We start from the raw sequence: 17,693 nt of genomic DNA on the forward strand, positions 1-17,693 counted from the left end.
AACAGACACATAGTTCTTAATTTCTGCTTGTCATGAAGTCACAGGGACTGGTCTATGCCCCAATCTATACCCAATCTCCTGGGAATGACCCCTTTAGTGTTCCAGGCCCCACAGACCTACACAGTTCCACAGAGGCAGGCCCCTGGCCTCCAAGACTCCAGCACCAGCAATCCCTGTTTCTCACCATGGCTCCCTGCAGTGAATCCAGCTGAATCAGACTCCTGCGGGAGACTAGTACTATACCCCTTCAGGGCGCAATGTTCTCAGTGAGTATTTGCAATGACACCGGCAGTCTTTTCTGAACAAGGTAACAATTTATTAGTCAATTTATTCTGGGTACAGAATCTGAAAGTCCTTAGGTTAGCACAGAGAGGCAAAAATTAAGCCGTAGTCCATCCTGGCCAAACCAGTGTCATAATGAGCCAGACATGTTTTAATGGACTACAACTCCAGCTCTTTCCCCCAGCCCCCCTTTGTCTCCTCTGGTCTGGGCTCCTGAGTCCCTCCAAAAATGCTCTCCTTCTTCTGGTCACCTGACACCTTGTTCTCCAGCTCAGTTCACAAATCTCGCTTGCTGGGGTTTCCCCCATTAGGTGTTGATTGTTCAGTGGTTGGGTCACCTTTGTCTTGCTGGACCCTCTGTTTTGAGCCAGTTTTTTAATGACTCTACTCATTCCTCCCCTGACCCCCACCTCCCCCCGGCAGCTGGGTGACACAGACAACATCTCTGGTCTCTTGCCCTGTTCCAAGAGCAGTGCTAACCTTTTTGCACCTACTGGGTAGCAATGCAATGTACATAGGGAAACTGAGGCATGCCTAGGATTCATAAAAATGTTACAGAAAATTCCCACGGTGTCACCCTGCTCTTGACCCTTTGTAACCCTTTGCTCTTCAACAGCAACAGTTTCCCCTTACTAGTTTTGGTTTGTCTATGTCAGGAAAACACTGGTAGTTCCACCCCAAGGAGCACAAACCTCTATAGCTTTTTTGCTGGTCATAAGCATAAAGGAAAGATATGAAGAATAGTATGAGGCCAATATGGCTCCATCAGGAGCTCTTTAATTACCGGAACATCATAAAGGGATCCTACAAAAAGTGGAAACATGGACAAATTTGGCCTGTTTGGGTTTCATGCCCTTCTCCTCCACCCCTCCTTTTGCAGTCCTTCTGGTGCCCTTGCTTACCACAGATATTTATTAATTGTACTATGGTATTGTCAAGGTGCCTCAGTGAGGATCAGGACTCTATTAAACTGAGTACTGTATGTACATGTAGTAAGAAATGGTTCCTGCCCCCAAAGAGTTTACAGTCTAAATAGACAATACCGACAAGTGGTGGGAGAAAGAAAGGAAATATTATTCCCATTTTACAGATGGGAAACTGAGTCACCAAGAGATAAAGTGACTTGTCGAAGGTTGCACAGGAGGTCTGTGGTAGGACTGGGACATGAACCCACATCTCTCAAGTCTCTGTCCAGTGTGTCTTAATCACAAGACCATCTTTCCTCTCTAATATCCATAGATATCCATGCTTTTGTCTCCTCCAGCCTGGACTACTGTATATGTTTTGCTTGGAACTGCCCTTGAAAACCACCTGGAAGCTTCAGCTTGTGCAGGATGTTGCTGCCTGTTTCCTAAGTGTGCTGGGTCAGCATGAGCATATAACACTTGTGCTTTGCACTGGTCATGTGGTTTCTCGGTGCAATTCAAGGTGCCAGTTGTGTTCTCTAAAGCCCTAAATGGTCAGAGGGGCAGCTTCCTTGGGGGCTTACCGCTCACCTGGCACTCCAGCTGGGGATTGAGGTTGGATCACAGGGGGCTTGCCGGGCTTGCCCCGCTCTGCCCGCCTGCCCGGCATTCTAGCCAGGGAGCGGGGTCAGGGTGTGGGGGCAGTAGTACTAGGCGGGCAGAGCAGGACAAATGCCCGCACCCTGACCCTGCTCCACGGCAAGAGTGCCAGGCGGGCAGAGCGGGACAAGCCCCTGCGCCCCGACCCCACTCAGCGTGACAAGCCCCCATGCCCCAACCCCATTTTCCCGGCAGGAGCGTGCGGGGGGACTGCAGGTGGAAGGGGTGGGGAGCGGCCCCCACTTGCTCTGGCCCAGGGCCCCACAAAACCCCAATCAGAGAGCTCAATCTATTTAGTTTAACAAAGATAAGGTTAAGGGGTGACTTGATTATATTTTATAAGCATTAGGGATGTAAATATCCATTTAAAGAGTTAACCGTTTAAATGATTAAAATTATGTCATTTAAATGGTTAACCAATTAAAGGGAGAGGGGCTGGAGCCTGCGTAGCTGGGGCTGCTCCCGTCAGCTGGGCTGGGGTTGGGACTGGGGTTGCTCCGGCCGGCCGGCCGGCAGGCCCACATGGCCGGGGCTGCTCTGGCTGGGAGCTAACGGTTAGGGTTGGTTAACCGGTAAGATTAATGCTTACCGGTTAACCAGTTAGTATTTTATATCCCTAATAAGTATCTACATAGGGAACAGAAATTTAATAATGGGCTCTTCAGTTTAGCAGAGAAAGGTATAACACGATCTAATGGCTAGAAGTTGAAGCTAGACAAATTCAGAATGGAAATAAGGCATAAATGTTTAATGTTGGGAGTAATTAACCATTCTCCATAACTGACACATTTTTCATCAAGATAGCATGCTTTTCTAAAAGATAGGGTCTGAGAATTATTTTGGGGAAGTTCTATGATCTGTGTTATACCTGAGGTCAGACTAGATGATCATGATGGGTCTTTGTGGCCTTAGAATTTATGAATCTGTGAACAAAATCAATGAAATGTAACAGCAGCAAAGAGGTAGCTACTCTACAGAGTTAGAAGGATGGGTTAAAATGTTAATTAAAATGCTGATTTATACAGAACACAAAGCATGGATCTACATCCTCGATATCAGCTAGAAAGGAAAGAGGTTAGCAGTATAGTTTCTATCACCCAAATTAAAAAAAAAAAGTACACATTTGCTCATGAGAAATTATAGTACTTTGATAAGGTACTTGATATTTTCTCAGTAAAGTTGTTCTGTTTAAGTGCAATCCAGAAAACTTTTTCACAGAGAGTTTGGGGAGGGGAAAGGAGCTAGGGTGAGAGCAAAAGGAAGTTTTCAATGGTGTTGTGCATTTGTTGTCTCATACAGTGACTAGGCAAGCAAGGGGCTAGAACAAAAACTCGGTTTTGGAGCTGGTGGAGGGCAGTTGGGGAATTTGAACTCTGTGCTGGGACTGGAGTTAGATTTCGCTGCTGGCTGTTTGGCTGTTTATATATGGCCTCTAGAAGAGTAGGGCCTTTTGTTGTTAGGTAGGCCTAAGGCTGTCACTTCCCTTTTAGCCTCTTTCTGCCTCAGTTTCCCCATCCGTAAAATAGTCACTGCCCACACATGGGTGTTGTGGTGATTAGTTAATATTTTTACAACATTTTTAAGATGTAAAATGCTACAGAAGTACTAGGCATTATTGTTCTTTTCTCTTATCCTTCTCGAACAGTCTTCTCATATGCATAAAAAAACAAAGTTTGGTATAGCATATACTATCAAATAGCCTAGATCAGGCTTGGCGTTCCTCGCTTCCTGCATACTGCTTAGTGGCTGAAAGCTTTTCAGTTTGTGCTTCACAATGCACTTGAAGTGGTGTGTGCCAATGCACACCCTCTTATGGAATATTGTTTCAGTGATAGATCCTGGTATAATGCCAGTGTGCAGCGAGTTTAAGAGGAATTTAAGGCAGCTGTGGGAAATTGTAATCGAAATTCCTTTACTTTCAGAATTTAAAATCTCAACCTTAATTTTGCATTAACACTCTGTGTTTTCACAGAGATGGGTAACAGTTGGGAATTGGTTAAAGGGAAAAGGAGGAACAGGTTGTGCTGAAAGGTGAATTATCGGACTAGAGAGAGGTTACTAGCAAAGTTACTCAAGGATCAGTCTTGTGACCAATCTTAGTCAATATTTTTATCAATGACCTTGGCACAAAAAGTAGCAGTGTGCTAATGAAATTTGCTAATGGTACAAAGGTGGGAGGCATCAATAGAGGAGGATCAGAATATTTTACTGGAAGATCTGGGTGGCCTTGAAGACTAGAGCGACAGGAATCAGATGAAATTTAATATTACGAATTGTAAGGTCATATACTTAGTCTGATGATAAGAATTTCTGCTACAAGCTGTGGCTTTATCAGTTGGAAGAGACAGAGGAGGAGAGAGACGTGGGTATGTGGATTGATCACAGGATGACTGAGCCACCAATGAGATGTGGCTGTGAAAAAGGCAAATGTGATCCTAGAATGTATTAGGCGAGGCATTACCAGTAGAGAGAGAGAGAAGCATTAATGCCCTTGTACAGGACCTTATTTGGAATATTGTATGCCAGTGGTTCTCAACCAGGGGTACGTGTACCCCTGAGGGTAAGCAGACGTCTTCCAGGGATACATCAACTCATCTTGTTGTTTGCTTAGTTTTACAACAGGCTACATAAAAAGCACTAGCGAAGTCAGTACAAACTCAAATTTCATACAGACAATGACTTGTTTATACTGCTCTATATACTATACACTGAAATGCAAGTACAATATTTATATTCCAATCAATTTATTTTATGACTATATAGTAAAAATGAGAAAGTAAGCAATTTTTCAATAATAGTGTGCTGTAACACTTTTGTATTTTTATGTCTGATTTTGTAAGCAAGTGGTTTCTAAGTGAGGTGAAACTTGGGATACACAAGACAAATCAGTCTCCTAAACGTAGTCTGGAAAGGTTGAGAGCCACTGCTGTATGCAATTCCCACGTTCAAGAAAGATGAATTGAAACTGGTACAGGTGCAGAGAAGCACTAGTAGGATGATCAGGGAAATTAAGGGCCTATCTTATGAGAGTAGATTGGAAGAGCTTGGCTTGTTTAGTCTCGGGGGGAAAAGAAGACCGAGAAGGATATGATTGCTCTCTGTAAATATATTAGGGTGGTAAATACCAGGGAGGGTGAAGAGTATTTAAGCTTAATGGACAATATTTTCATAAGAACAAATGAATGCAAACTGGCTATGAACAAATTCAGGCTGGAAATTAGAAGGTTTCTAACCATCAGAAGGGTGAGATTCTGGAACAGCCGCCCAGTAGGAGTTGTGGGGGAAAACAACTTAATTAGTTTTTAGAGAGAGGTGGACAAATATATGAGTGCAATTGTATGACAGGATTGCTTGTGATGCTAGGGGACAAGGCTCAACAGCCCTGGAGCTCACTTCTAGTTTATATCTTATTTTCCTAAAACCTTGTGCTTCAGAGTTTCAGTGAGTCAGTGGCAGGACTCAGGAAGGGGACAGCCGCCACCATGTATTCAAGGAGGCTTTTTTTTCACTCCTTTCAAGCATCAGACATGGTCACAACTGGAGATGGGGCAGTGTGGGCTGGTGCTCTGAGGTGGTACCAAGTATTCTCTCTCTCAGGTGCTTGGCTGGCTGGTTCTTGCTCACTTGCTCAGGGTCTAACTTATCACCATATGTGAGGTTCGGAAGGAATTCTCCCCCAGGCCAGATTGGCAGGGACCTTGGGATTTTTTCGCCTTCCTCTGCAGCACGGTTGTGCAGATCACTTGCCAGGATTATCCAGGTATATCTAAATCAGGCCATTGCAGGGGCCTCTGGCACTGAGGCACCTCTGTCCCTCCTATTCTCTGCCTGTGGCACGTGGTCTAGTCTCCTGAGGGCTTGTAACGGGGCGGAACTCACCCCTGTGGTGCCTCCTGCTGGTCGTCCAGGGAATTAGCGTTTCCAGCCTCTGGAGCACCCTCTGCAGGCCGGTGTCCCACTTGCCGCTGGGCCCAAGTCCCTCCTGGATCCTGGTGCCCCTTTCAGGCCGGGGTGCTTCCCCCTGGCAGTACCCCCACAGATCTGGGTCTCCCCTCCCCGGGGAACTCCCACCGTCTGTCCCCACCTCGCCTCAGTCTTTGGCTACTGCCAGTCACCATCTAGCCCCCGTTCACTGGGGGGGACTGCAGTATAATTGCCACTCATCACCGGCAAGGGGGGTTTTGGACCTGCTGCCTCTGCCTGCCCTTGGGCTGCCCTCTGCAACCCCAGTACCTTCTTTGGCCTTTAACAAGGCCTGCAGCCTGGGGGGTTTCTAGGCCGGAGCTCCCCAGCTCCTCTGGCCTTCCCCCAGCCCTGCTCCAGTCTTGGTACCCTTTCAGCTTCCAGGCAGCCAGGCCCTTCCTTCTCTACCACTAGAGAGAGATTCTGTGTGCTCCTGGCCCACTGCCCTTTTATAAGGGTCAGCTGGGCCCTGATTGGGGCATGGCCGCATTTGTGGCTGGTTCCCCAATCAGCCGAGGCTTTCTTCACAGCTGCAGCCCTCTCCAGGGCTGCTTTTAACTCCTGTTCCTCAAGAGTGGGGCAGCCGCCCCACTACAGGGCTCATTTACTTTCGTCTCATTTTGGTCGTTGGGTTTAGTGTGTGGGTATTAGTGGCCTGGGATATACAGGAGGTCAGGCTAGATGATATAATGGTCCCTTCTGCCCTTAAACTCTATTACTCTTAACAACTGAAAGGGAGTATAGTCCTTATGGTTTAAAATACAGGATTGGGAGCGAGGAGATTTGACTTCTATTTTCAGTTCTGTCTCTGACCTTCATGTAACCTTGGGCAAATTGCTTAGTCTGTGCCTCAGTTTCCACGTCTGTTGAATGGGAACAATGACATGACCCACCTGCCAGGGTTGGGAGCATCTCTGTAGCAGATACTATGAAAGTCCAAAGAATTAGATATATTTGAGGGCTAAATACTTATGTAGTTTTATACTGTCTTATAACTGCATTGCCTATGTGACATTTTTATGTGATGTGAAAGATGACCATATAAAATACTAGACTATATAATCATATAATGTACTACTCTTTCAAGCAACTAAGCTTGTTGTCTTCCTTGTCTAGTATTGATTTGCCTAATGATCACTGCTTACACATCTACAGAGAGACACATTAACATGTATGAAGGGCAATTATAACTCTGACAAAGAAGCAGTTTATATCATCAGTTACCCCTTGAAACAGCACAAGTTAAATTAAAAAAAAATTCATTCAGCCACAGACCATTGTCAGCTAGAGTAGCAAACAGATCAATAACAGGCAGCAGTTACTATGTTATGCTGTCTGTGGAGGCCTGTAATGGAAAGGACATGATTGAATTGCTTAAATGTTATTTAGGGTCAAACATCTGACTCTGTCCTTTCAGTTTTAATTGTGCGTATCAGCTATTGCAGATCTAATGAAAAATCTGGTACAGACTGTGCCAAGGCCTATTAGCTAGGTGGTTTAATGATTTCCTTATAAGGGTAAACTTCCAGAGTCAGATTCTTCTCTATGATATTGCCTCTTTGTGCTGATCTAATAATACAATAGAACCATAAAGCCAACAGATTTAGCTGGTTCAGGATTCCCTTCTACCTTTAACACTGCCCTATGCCACTCTCTGCCTGGCCCCTAGTGTAGCGGGCTCAATAGGGGATGTACCCACAAGGAACAGGATATGACCAGCACTCCATTGTGCTCCCTGAGTTTGCTCTAAACTACACAGTCACCAGTGTGGTGCAGAACTGCCTCCTTTGTGCCCCCTGCCAAAACGTGCAGTGTGTATTGGGTGCAGCTGAGAATCTAGACTCCAATGTCTAAGTCTAATAGGCATGTATTCAGTGTTCATAATGTTAATTCTGTGACATATTCTACATGCTTCTGAATGTATCTTCATAAAACCCAGCCAACCAAACAAAAAAATATAAGTACATTGGTTTTTACCTTATTGATATGCAGCTCATATGGCAGACCTCCACCATCTGGGGATGACCTGCTCAGATATCTTTTTTTTCATACGAAAATCATCCTGGACAGGCAACAGAGTTTACTTTATTAGACCAAGGTGCTTTTAATTAAGAGGTCTCTATGGCCATCACATACAGCCCCCAGCTAAAACCTCTCCAGCGCATTATCCACGATCTACAACCTATCCTGGAAAATGATCCCTCACTCTCACAGACCTTGGGAGACAGGCCAGTCCTCGCTTACAGACAACCCCCCAACCTGAAGCAAATACTCACCAGCAACTACACACCACACCACAGAAACACCAACCCAGGAACCTATCCCTGTAGCAAACCTCGTTGCCTACTCTGTCCCCATATCTACTCTGGCAACAGCATCAGAGGACCCAACCACATCAGCCACACCATCAGGGGCTCATTCACCTGCACATCCACTAATGTCATATATGCCATCATGTGCCAGCAATGCCCCTCTGCCATGTACATTGGCCAAACCGGACAGTCCCTCCGCAAAAGAATGAATGGACACACATCAGACATCAGGAATGGTAACATACACAAGCCAGTAAGTGAACACTTCAATCTCCCTGGTCATTCTATTACAGATTTAAAAGTCACTATCATTGAACAAAAAAACTTCAGAAACAGACTTCAAAGAGAAACAGCAGAACTAAAATTCATTTGCAAATTCAACACCATTAATCTGGGCTTGAATAGGGACTGGGAGTGGCTGGCTCACTACAGAAGCAGCTTTTCCTCTCCTGGAATTGACACCTCCTCATCTATTATTGGGAGTGGACTACATCCACCCTGATTGAATTGGCCCTGTCAACACTGGTTCTCCACTTGTGAAGTAACTCCCTGCTCTCCATGTGTCAGTATATAATGCCTGCATCTGTAACTTTCACTCTATGCATCCGAAGAAGTGAGGTTTTAACTCACGAAAGCTTATGCCCAAATAAATCTGTTAGTCTTTAAGGTGCCACCAGACTCCTTGTTGTTTTTGTAGATACAGACTAACACGGCTACCCCCTGATACTTGACACCATGCAAGGCACTAAATTTAGCCGTATGGAGTGGAAATCCATCAACCTCAACAAAAAACTTGCACAGATACAGACAGACATCATCTTCCTCTCCAAATGCAAACAGATGGACATCATACCAAAAGGACTGAAGGTAAAAAATCCATTGCAATCAACATACTACACTGAGTATGGTGAGAGACTGTGCCACACACTCTCAAAGAAACTGAGGAACCACCTGATCAGCATCCTGTACAGCAGACAGGAGAAGATCAAGAATGAGCTCTCAGAACTGGAGACTCTCATCCAATACCAGCCTTCTACACAAACTTCCACGTGGCTGGACTTTACAAAAATGAGACAAGCCATTTACAATGCACACTTCACTTCTCTACAGAGGAAAAAGGACTGTAAGCTATCTAAACTAATACCTGCCACTGGGGGCTATAACAATGGTACCCTCAACTCATCTAACAACATTGTCAATCTTTCCAACCACACACTTAGCCCAGCAGAAGAGTCTGTCCTATCTCGGGGACTCTCTTTCTGTCCCACCATCCCCACGAATATGATACAGTTCTGCGGTGATCTGGAACCCTACTTTCGTCGTCTCCGACTCAAGGAATATTTTCAACGCACCACTGAACAGTGCACTGACCCACAGGAACCCTCCTACCAACACTACAAGAAGAAGAACTCTGCGTGGACTCCTCCTGACGGTCGAAATGACAGACTGGACCTCTATATAGAGTGTTTCCGCAGACGTGCACAGGCTGAAATTGTGGACAAACAACATCACTTGTCCCATAACCTCAGCCGTACAGAACGCAATGCCATCCACAGCCTCAGAAACAACTCTGACATTATCATCAAAGGGGCTGACAAAGGAGGTGCTGTAGTCATAATGAACAGGTCAGATTATGAACAGGAGGCTGCCAGGCAACTCTCCAAGACCACATTCTACAGGCCACTATCCTCTGATCCCACTGAGGAATACCAAAAGAAACTACACCATCTGCTCAAGAAACTCCCAGCTACAGTACGGGAACAAATCTACATGGACACACCCCCAGAACCCCGACCAGGGGTATTCTATCTGTTACCCAAGATCCATAAACCCGGAAACCCTGGACGCCCCATCATCTCAGGCATTGGCACTCTGACAGCAGGATTATCTGGCTATTTGGACTCTCTCCTCAAGCCCTATGCTACCAGCACTCCCAGCTATCTTCGAGACACCACCGACTTCCTGAGGAAACTACAATGCATTGATGTTCTTCCTGAAAACACCATCCTGGCCACCATGGATGTAGAAGCACTTTATACCAATATTCGACATGAGGATGGACTACAAGCTGTCAGGAACAGTATCCCTGATGAGGCCACAGCAAGCCTGGTGGCTGAGCTTTGTGACTTTGTCCTCACCCACAACCACTTCAGATTTGGGGACAACTTATACCTTCAAGTCAGTGGCACTGCTATGGGTACCCGCATGGCCCCACAGTATGCCAACATTTTTATGGCTGACTTAGAACAACGCTTCCTCAGCTCTCGTCCCCTAGTGCCCCTCCTCTACTTGCGCTACATTGATGACATCTTCATCATATGGACCCACGGACAGGAGGCCCTTGAAGAATTCCACCTGGACTTCAACAATTTCCACCCCACCATCAACCTCAGCCTGGACCAGTCCACACAAGAGATCCACTTCCTGGACACTACAGTACAAATAAGTGATGGTCACATAAACACCACCCTATACCGGAAACCTACTGACCGCTATACGTACCTACATGCCTCCAGCTTCCATCCAAGACACATCACACGATCCATTGTCTACAGCCAAGCCCTAAGATACAAGAACCTTTCAGGAGCATTAAATCCTCTACATAAATCAGTCCTGCGTGGGGTAGTCATTTAATTAGGTTCAGTAGTCATAAAACTGCCACAATTAGGTATAAAAAAGGTATTGCATTGAGCTAAGTGTTAAACCTAACTGAGAAGAGCTGATATTAACCATATTGTCTGCAGTGAGGGATGAGAGCTCTGAAAACTGCTTCCTTGTCTCCCTTCAGAGTCTCTGGTGACTTGTGGGGGGAGACTGGAACTGGGGTCCATCCCCGTTTTTGCTGCTATAATTCTTTTTCTTCCTTCCCCCAGTTGCTGAAACACCTACCTAGTCTATTTATTTTTCCTATACCGTCCATCACCATGATGGGCATTGTAGCATCCCCATAATAAGGGCCCTGATCCATCCAGCTTCCAAGCACTCCTAATGTCGAATACATTTAAGTAGGTTATAGAATAGGGTTACCGTACGTCCGGTTTTTCCTGGACATGTCCAGCTTTTCGGCAATCAAACCCCTGTCCGGGGGGAATTGCCAAAAAGCCGAACATGTCCGGGAAAATGCCGGCCGGGCACTTCCCCTCCCGCGGCTGCTTTGCTCCTCCCCGGACTCTTCGGCTCTGTTTAAGAGACGAGCTGCCCGAGCGCTATGGGCTTCAGGCAGCCCCCTTGCCTCCGGACCCCAGCCGCCAGCCGGGCACTTCCCCTCCCAGGCTCCGGCGGTGCAGGGTCCGGAGGCATGGGGGCTGCCCGAAGCCCGAGCACTACTGGCTTCATGGTTTGCCGGGCAGCCTCCAGACCCTGCGCCCCCGGCTGGGCGCTTCCCCCCCGGGCTCCAGCTGTGCTGGGGAAGCGCCGGCCGGGGGGCGCAGGGTCTGGGGGCTGCCTGGCAAACCGTGAAGCCGGTAGCGCTCGGGCAGCCCTTTCCGCGTGGCTGGGAATGGGAGGGAGGAGGGGGCGGAGTTAGGGTGGGGTTGGGGCAGGGAAGGGGCGGAGTTGGGGCGGGCGGGGGTGGGAAATGGGCGGGGCCAGGACCCCGTGGAGGGTCCTCTTTTTTTATTTGTTAAGTATGGTAACCCTATTATAGAAGTCTGCCTGAGGTCTCACAAACCCCCTCAAAAAGCTAGCATCACCTCGGGAAGCTGACTGTGCCAACAGGTAGAGAACCTCATGATTCCTACCTGTCTGTCTCAACTGCTGGCCTTTCTCCCCCATCTCCACATCACTGGATGCCATGGCAGCAGGACTAGCCACTCAAGTACATACCCAGTGTCCCGGGCAGGCTTGTACAGGTTGCTCTGGTGACCGTGCAGCCATGGCTTCACTGCTATTGTAATCCAAGCTAGATAGGTCTAAACTAGCCTGGGTATGTCTACACGTGCGGCAGTCACACCTCTGATTGCAATGTAGACATACCCAAAGAGGTTGGCTGGGATGCCCCATATTATAGATACTCTCTTTACACTCAAAAGGATAATGATACAAAAGCAGCACATTCTTTACCTGTGTGGAATGAAATACACACTGTGTTAAGCTCTCTGTAGCTAATATAGATCTTTCTAAAATTGTATCATTTGTATAGAATTGTATGGTTTGAGTGCTCGGCCTCAAAAAGGTTAAATATTTTTGGTAGCCTGTCTTGATCTTTAACTCTGCAGCTCCAGAGCTTACTATGCATAAATGGGTTTGTCTAGACTGGGAAGATTAGGTCATGTTTCACAATGTGCTAGCTAAGATTATGTTAAACAATATTATGCGTTTTGTGTAGACACGGCAAATTATATTTTAAAAATGTGGTGAATAGTTGTGCTCAACCCTTTGCTTCCCCCACTAGATGACGACAACCAACTAATGAATTTTTTTAACACCACTTGCTTTGTCTAATTTTGGTGCAAAGTCTTTTTTAAAAACCATGTTAGCTAACACATTTTAAAACACAATGTCTTTTTACTAGTGTAAACATGGTCTTGGTAGGATTAGAAAAGCATTTTTTTTTTTTGGCCACATCAACAGTAGGGGAAAAGTAGTGTTTTGAGCACAGGTGACCACAGATAGCTCATCAGCACAGGTAACCATGCAGGCTGATAATCGAAAAAGAGCACCAGCATGGACCGTGAGGGAGGTACTGGATCTGATCGCTGTATGGGGAGAGGATTCAGTGCTAGCAGAACTTCGTTCTAAAAGACGAAATGCCAAAACTTTTGAAAAAATCTCCAAGGGCATGATGGAGAGAGGCCACAATAGGGACTCAGATCAGTGCCGCGTGAAAGTCAAGGAGCTCAGACAAGCCTATCAAAAAACAAAGGAGGCAAACGGTTGCTCTGGGTCAGAGCCGCGGACATGCCGCTTCTACGCCAAGCTGCATGCAATTCTAGGGGGGGCCGCCACCACTACCCCACCTGTGATCGTGGATTCCGGGTCGGGGATAGTCTTATCAGCTACACCCGAGGATTCTGCCGATGGGGGAGAGGAGGAGGAGGAGGAGGAGGATGAGCTTGCAGAGAGCACACAGCACTCCATTCTCCCCAACAGCCAGGATCTTTTTCTCAGCCTGACTGAAGTACCCTCCCAAGCCAGTATCCAAGACCCTGACCCCATGGAAGGGACCTCAGGTGAGTTTACCTTTTAAAATATAAAACTTGTTTTAAAAGCAAACGGTTTTTAATGATTACTTTGCCCTGAGGACTTGGGATGCATTCGCGGTCAGTTCAGCTACTGGAAAAGTCTGTTAACGTGTCTGGGGATGGAGCGGAAATCCTCCAGGGACATCTCCATGAAGCTCTCCTGGAGGTACTCCAAAAGCCTTGCCACAAGGTTTCTGGGCAGTGCATCCTTATTCCGTCCTCCATGGTAGGACACTTGACCACGCCATGCTTGCAGCAAGTAATCTGGTATCATTGCCTGACAAAGCCTGGCAGCGTATGGTCCCGGTGTTTGCTGGCATTCAAGCAACATCCGTTCTTTATCTTGTTGTGTAATCCTCAAGAGAGTGATATCACTCATGGTAACCTGGTTGAAATACGGGAACTTAATTAAGGGGACAGAAGTGGCCGTTCCTACTGGGCTGTTTGCCTGTGGCTGAAAATAAATCCTTCCCTGCAGTTAGCCAAGCGCAGATGGGAAATTGGCCCTGAGCTTTTCGCGTTTGGCTAGCAGGGATCTTCCCTGTTACCATCCACGCGGTGGGGGGAGGGGTACCGTGATCATCCCAGAGAATTTATGGCGGGAGGGAGGCTGCGGGGGGGGGGGGGTTAGTTTGGTTCCTGCAGGGATCTTCCCTGATACCAGCCACGCGGTGGGGGGAGGGGTACAGCGATCATCCCAGAGAATTCATGGCGGGAGGTGGGGGGGTGGGGTGGTTTTCTGCTGCTGCTGAATGTTAACAGAAAAACCGCAGCACTCTACGGGCTTTGCTTGGTATGTGGGAAAGGAGGGCGCAGAAGCCGTAAGACAATGGCTTACCATGGCCGCATGCAAGCCGAATTCTGTTGCCCGGACCTGTGATCTCTAGCAGCAAAGCCACAGGCACTCAGTATTAAGAGGCAAAATGCGACCTTGCACAGAAATCACATGTGCTATGTAATGTGAATAGTGTTGGTCACCGTGAAAGAGTATAAGCATTGTTCTGCAAAATGTATCTTTTTAAACAATTCTCTCTTCTTTCCCCTCCCTACAGCAGCTGCAAATTCCTCAAGCCTCCCTCCTCCATCCCGAAGGCTATCACAGATAAGGCGTCGTAAAAAGAAGACGCGAGACGAGATGTTTTCAGAAATTATGGAATCCAGCCGCAGTGACAGAGCTCATCTGAATGAGTGGAAGGAAACGGTTGCAAAGTATAGGAAAGAAGCCAGTGAACGTGAGGACAGGAGGGACCAACGTGAGGACATGAGGGACCTACGTGAGGAGAGGAGAGACGCTCGAGATGAGAGGTGGCGGCAGGAAGATCAGAGGAGGCAGGATGCAACGCTGGGGCTGCTGCGTGAGCAAACAGACATGCTCCGGCGTCTGGTGGAGCTTCAGGAACGGCTGCAGGAAAACAGACTGCCACTACAGCCCCTGTACCCCACTCCCCCCTCCCCATGTTCCATATCCTCCTCACCCAGACGTGTAAGAACGCGGGGGGTGGGGGGAGGCTCCGTACACCTTCCCATTCCACCCCAGTGGACAGCCCAAGCAAAAGGCTGTCATTTTTTTAACCTTTTTTTAGTGGCCTTTTCCTTCCCACCGATCCTCCTCCCAAATCCCACCCAGGTTCCCTCCCTCTTTTTCTAATCTATTAATAAAGAATAAATGATTTTTAAATGATAGTGACTTTATTTGGTTTGAAAGCAAGCTGGGGGAAGGGGGAGGGTGGGTTCCTTACAGAAAATGAGTCAATAAAGGGGGCAGGTTTTTATGAAGGAGAAACAAACAGATATTTCACACTGTAGCCTGGCCAGTCATGAAACTGGTTTTCAAAGCCTCTCTGATGCACAGCGCTTCCTGGTGTGCTCTTCTAATCGCCCTGGTGTCTGGCTGCGCGTAATCAGCAGCTAGGCGATTTGCCTCAGCCTCCCACCCCGCCATAAAGGTCTCCCCCTTACTTTCACAGAGATTGTGGAGCACACAGCAAGCAGAAATAACAATGGGGAGATTTCTTTGGCTGAGGTCAGAGCGAGTCAATAATGAACGCCAGCGACCTTTTAAACGGCCAAATGCACATTCTACCACCATTCTGCACTTGCTCAGCCTGTAGTTGAACAGCTCCTGACTCCTGTCCAGGCTGCCTGTGTATGGCTTCATGAGCCATGGCATTAAGGGGTAGGCTGGGTCCCCAAGAATAACTATTGGCATTTCAACATCCCCAACGGTTATTTTCTGGTCCGGAAAGTAAGTCCCTTGCTGCAGCCCTTTAAACAGAGTAGCGTTCCTGAAGACGCAAGCGTCATGAACCCTTCCCGCCCAGCCCGCGTTGATGTTGGTGAAACGTCCCTTGTGATCCACAAGTGCTTGCAGCGCCATTGAAAAGTACCCCTTGCGGTTTATGTACTCGGTGGCTTGGTGCTCCGGTGCCAAGATAGGGATATGGGTTCCATCTATCGCCCCACCACAGTTAGGGAATCCCATTGCAGCAAAGCCATCCACTATGGCCTGCACATTTCCCAGAGTCACTAACTTTCGTAAGGGTTCTCCTCCCTTGGTGTTCACACCTCAACTGCTAGCAGAGCACCTCACCCTCCCTGATTGAACTAACCTCGTTATCTCCACACTGATATATACCTGCCTCTGGAGATTTCCATTACTTGCATCTGAAGAAGTGAGGTTCTTACCCACGAAAGCTTATGCTCCCAGTACTTCTGTTAGTCTCAAAGGTGCCACAGGACCCTCTGTTGCTTTTTACAGATTCAGACTAACACGGCTACCCCTCTGATACTTAACTTTCGTAGCAGCACCTGAGTGATTGCTTTGGCTACTTGCATCACAGCAGCCCCCACCGTAGATTTGCCCACTCCAAATTGATTCCCGACTGACCGGTAGCTGTCTGGCGTTGCAAGCTTCCACAGGGCTATCGCCATGTGCTTCTCAACTGTGAGGGCTGCTCTCATCTTGGTATTCTGGCGTTTCAGGGCAGGGGACAGCAAGTCACAAAGTTCCATGAAAGTGCCCTTACGCATGCGAAAGTTCCGCAGCCACTGGGAATCATCCCACACCTGCAACACTATGCGGTCCCACCAGTCTGTGCTTGTTTCCCTTGCCCAGAATCGGCGTTCCATGGATAGAACCTGCCCCATTAACAACATGATCTCCAAAGCACCGGGGCCCGTGGTTTCACAGAATTCTGTGTCCATGTCCATGTCCATGTCCTCATCATGCTTGTCGCTGCGCTGCCGCCGCCGCTGCCTCCTCGCCTCGTTTTTCTGGTCCTGGCTCAGCATAAACTCCACGAGAACGCGCGAGGTGTTTACAATGTTCATGACTGCTGTCTTGAGCTGAGCGGGCTCCATGCTTGCCGTGGTATGGAGTCTGCAGTGTTCACCCAGGAAAAAAGGCGCGAAATGGTTGTCTGCCGTCCGTGGCTTTCATGCAGGGAGGGAGGGAGGAGGTGAGGCTGTACCCAGAACCACCTGCGACGATGTTTTTTGTCCCATCAGGCACTGGGATCTCAATCCAGAATTCCAATGGGCGCGGGAGACTGCGGGAACTATGGGATAGCTACCCACAGTGCAACGCTGCAGAAATCGACGCTAGCCCCGGTACTTGGACGCACACCACCGAATTAATGTGCTTAGTGTGGCCGCATACATTTCGACTTTATACAATCTGTTTCCCAAATTCGAATTATATAAATTCGGATTAATCCTGTAGTGTAGACATACCCCTAGAGTAGACAAGGCAAGTTGTAGTTTAAAACTTGTTAGCGCTAGCACCTTCTAGGATTGACCCCTGCCAGCTAACATGTTAAAATACTGCTTTCCCTGTCTGTGCTAGGGTTTTAACATGCTTTAAAGCCACACCTTTTTTCCCAGCAAAGACATGGCTTTTGTGAGTAAGGCACAGGACTAGGAGTCAGGAGACCTGTGTTCTATTCTGTTCCTGGCTCTACCCACAGACTCACTGTTTGATTTGGACAAATATATCAATCTCTCTATCATAGATTTCCCCATCTGTAAAATAAGACTTCCCTGCCTATCAGTGGTGTTTTTGAGGCTAAATTCATTAGTGTCTATACAGCATTATGTGAGATCCATTTATAGAATGTGCTTTAGAAGTGCACTCGGTATCTGGGTTAATTTCTGTCTAAGATGTTTGTTTCTTTGCTTGGCTTCTGTTGAATTTTGGAGACATATGGGGAGGTTGTGCTCTATGAGTTGAAACAGGGATACTTTTTGAATGATTAAAAGCCCGAACCCTGAGAGCATTTTACCAAAACGAAGTCTCTTGTGATACCAGTCCTCCCACAGAGAAAGGGAGCAGTGTTTTTCAGAAGATAAGGGAAGTGCTGAGGTCACAGTGTCTAGAAGGGGAAAAGATA

The 17,693-nt window shown here is 47.4% G+C and overlaps 2 protein-coding genes across 4 annotated transcripts in view; both read left to right on the plus strand.

Annotated features, from left to right (window-relative positions):
* Positions 1-17,693, plus strand: part of NME7 (NME/NM23 family member 7) — a 200,517-nt gene that overhangs the window by 128,331 nt on the left and 54,493 nt on the right. The window lies entirely within an intron of this gene.
* Positions 11,727-15,037, plus strand: LOC135976694 (uncharacterized). Its single transcript, XM_065573762.1, has 2 exons — positions 11,727-13,293; positions 14,358-15,037. Exons 1-2 carry the CDS (start codon positions 12,756-12,758, stop codon positions 14,951-14,953), a joined length of 1,134 nt encoding a protein of 377 aa, XP_065429834.1. The 5' UTR covers positions 11,727-12,755; the 3' UTR covers positions 14,954-15,037.

This window comes from Chrysemys picta, chromosome 1 (genome assembly GCF_011386835.1).
Source record: "Chrysemys picta bellii isolate R12L10 chromosome 1, ASM1138683v2, whole genome shotgun sequence".
Taxonomy (NCBI): domain Eukaryota; kingdom Metazoa; phylum Chordata; order Testudines; family Emydidae; genus Chrysemys; species Chrysemys picta.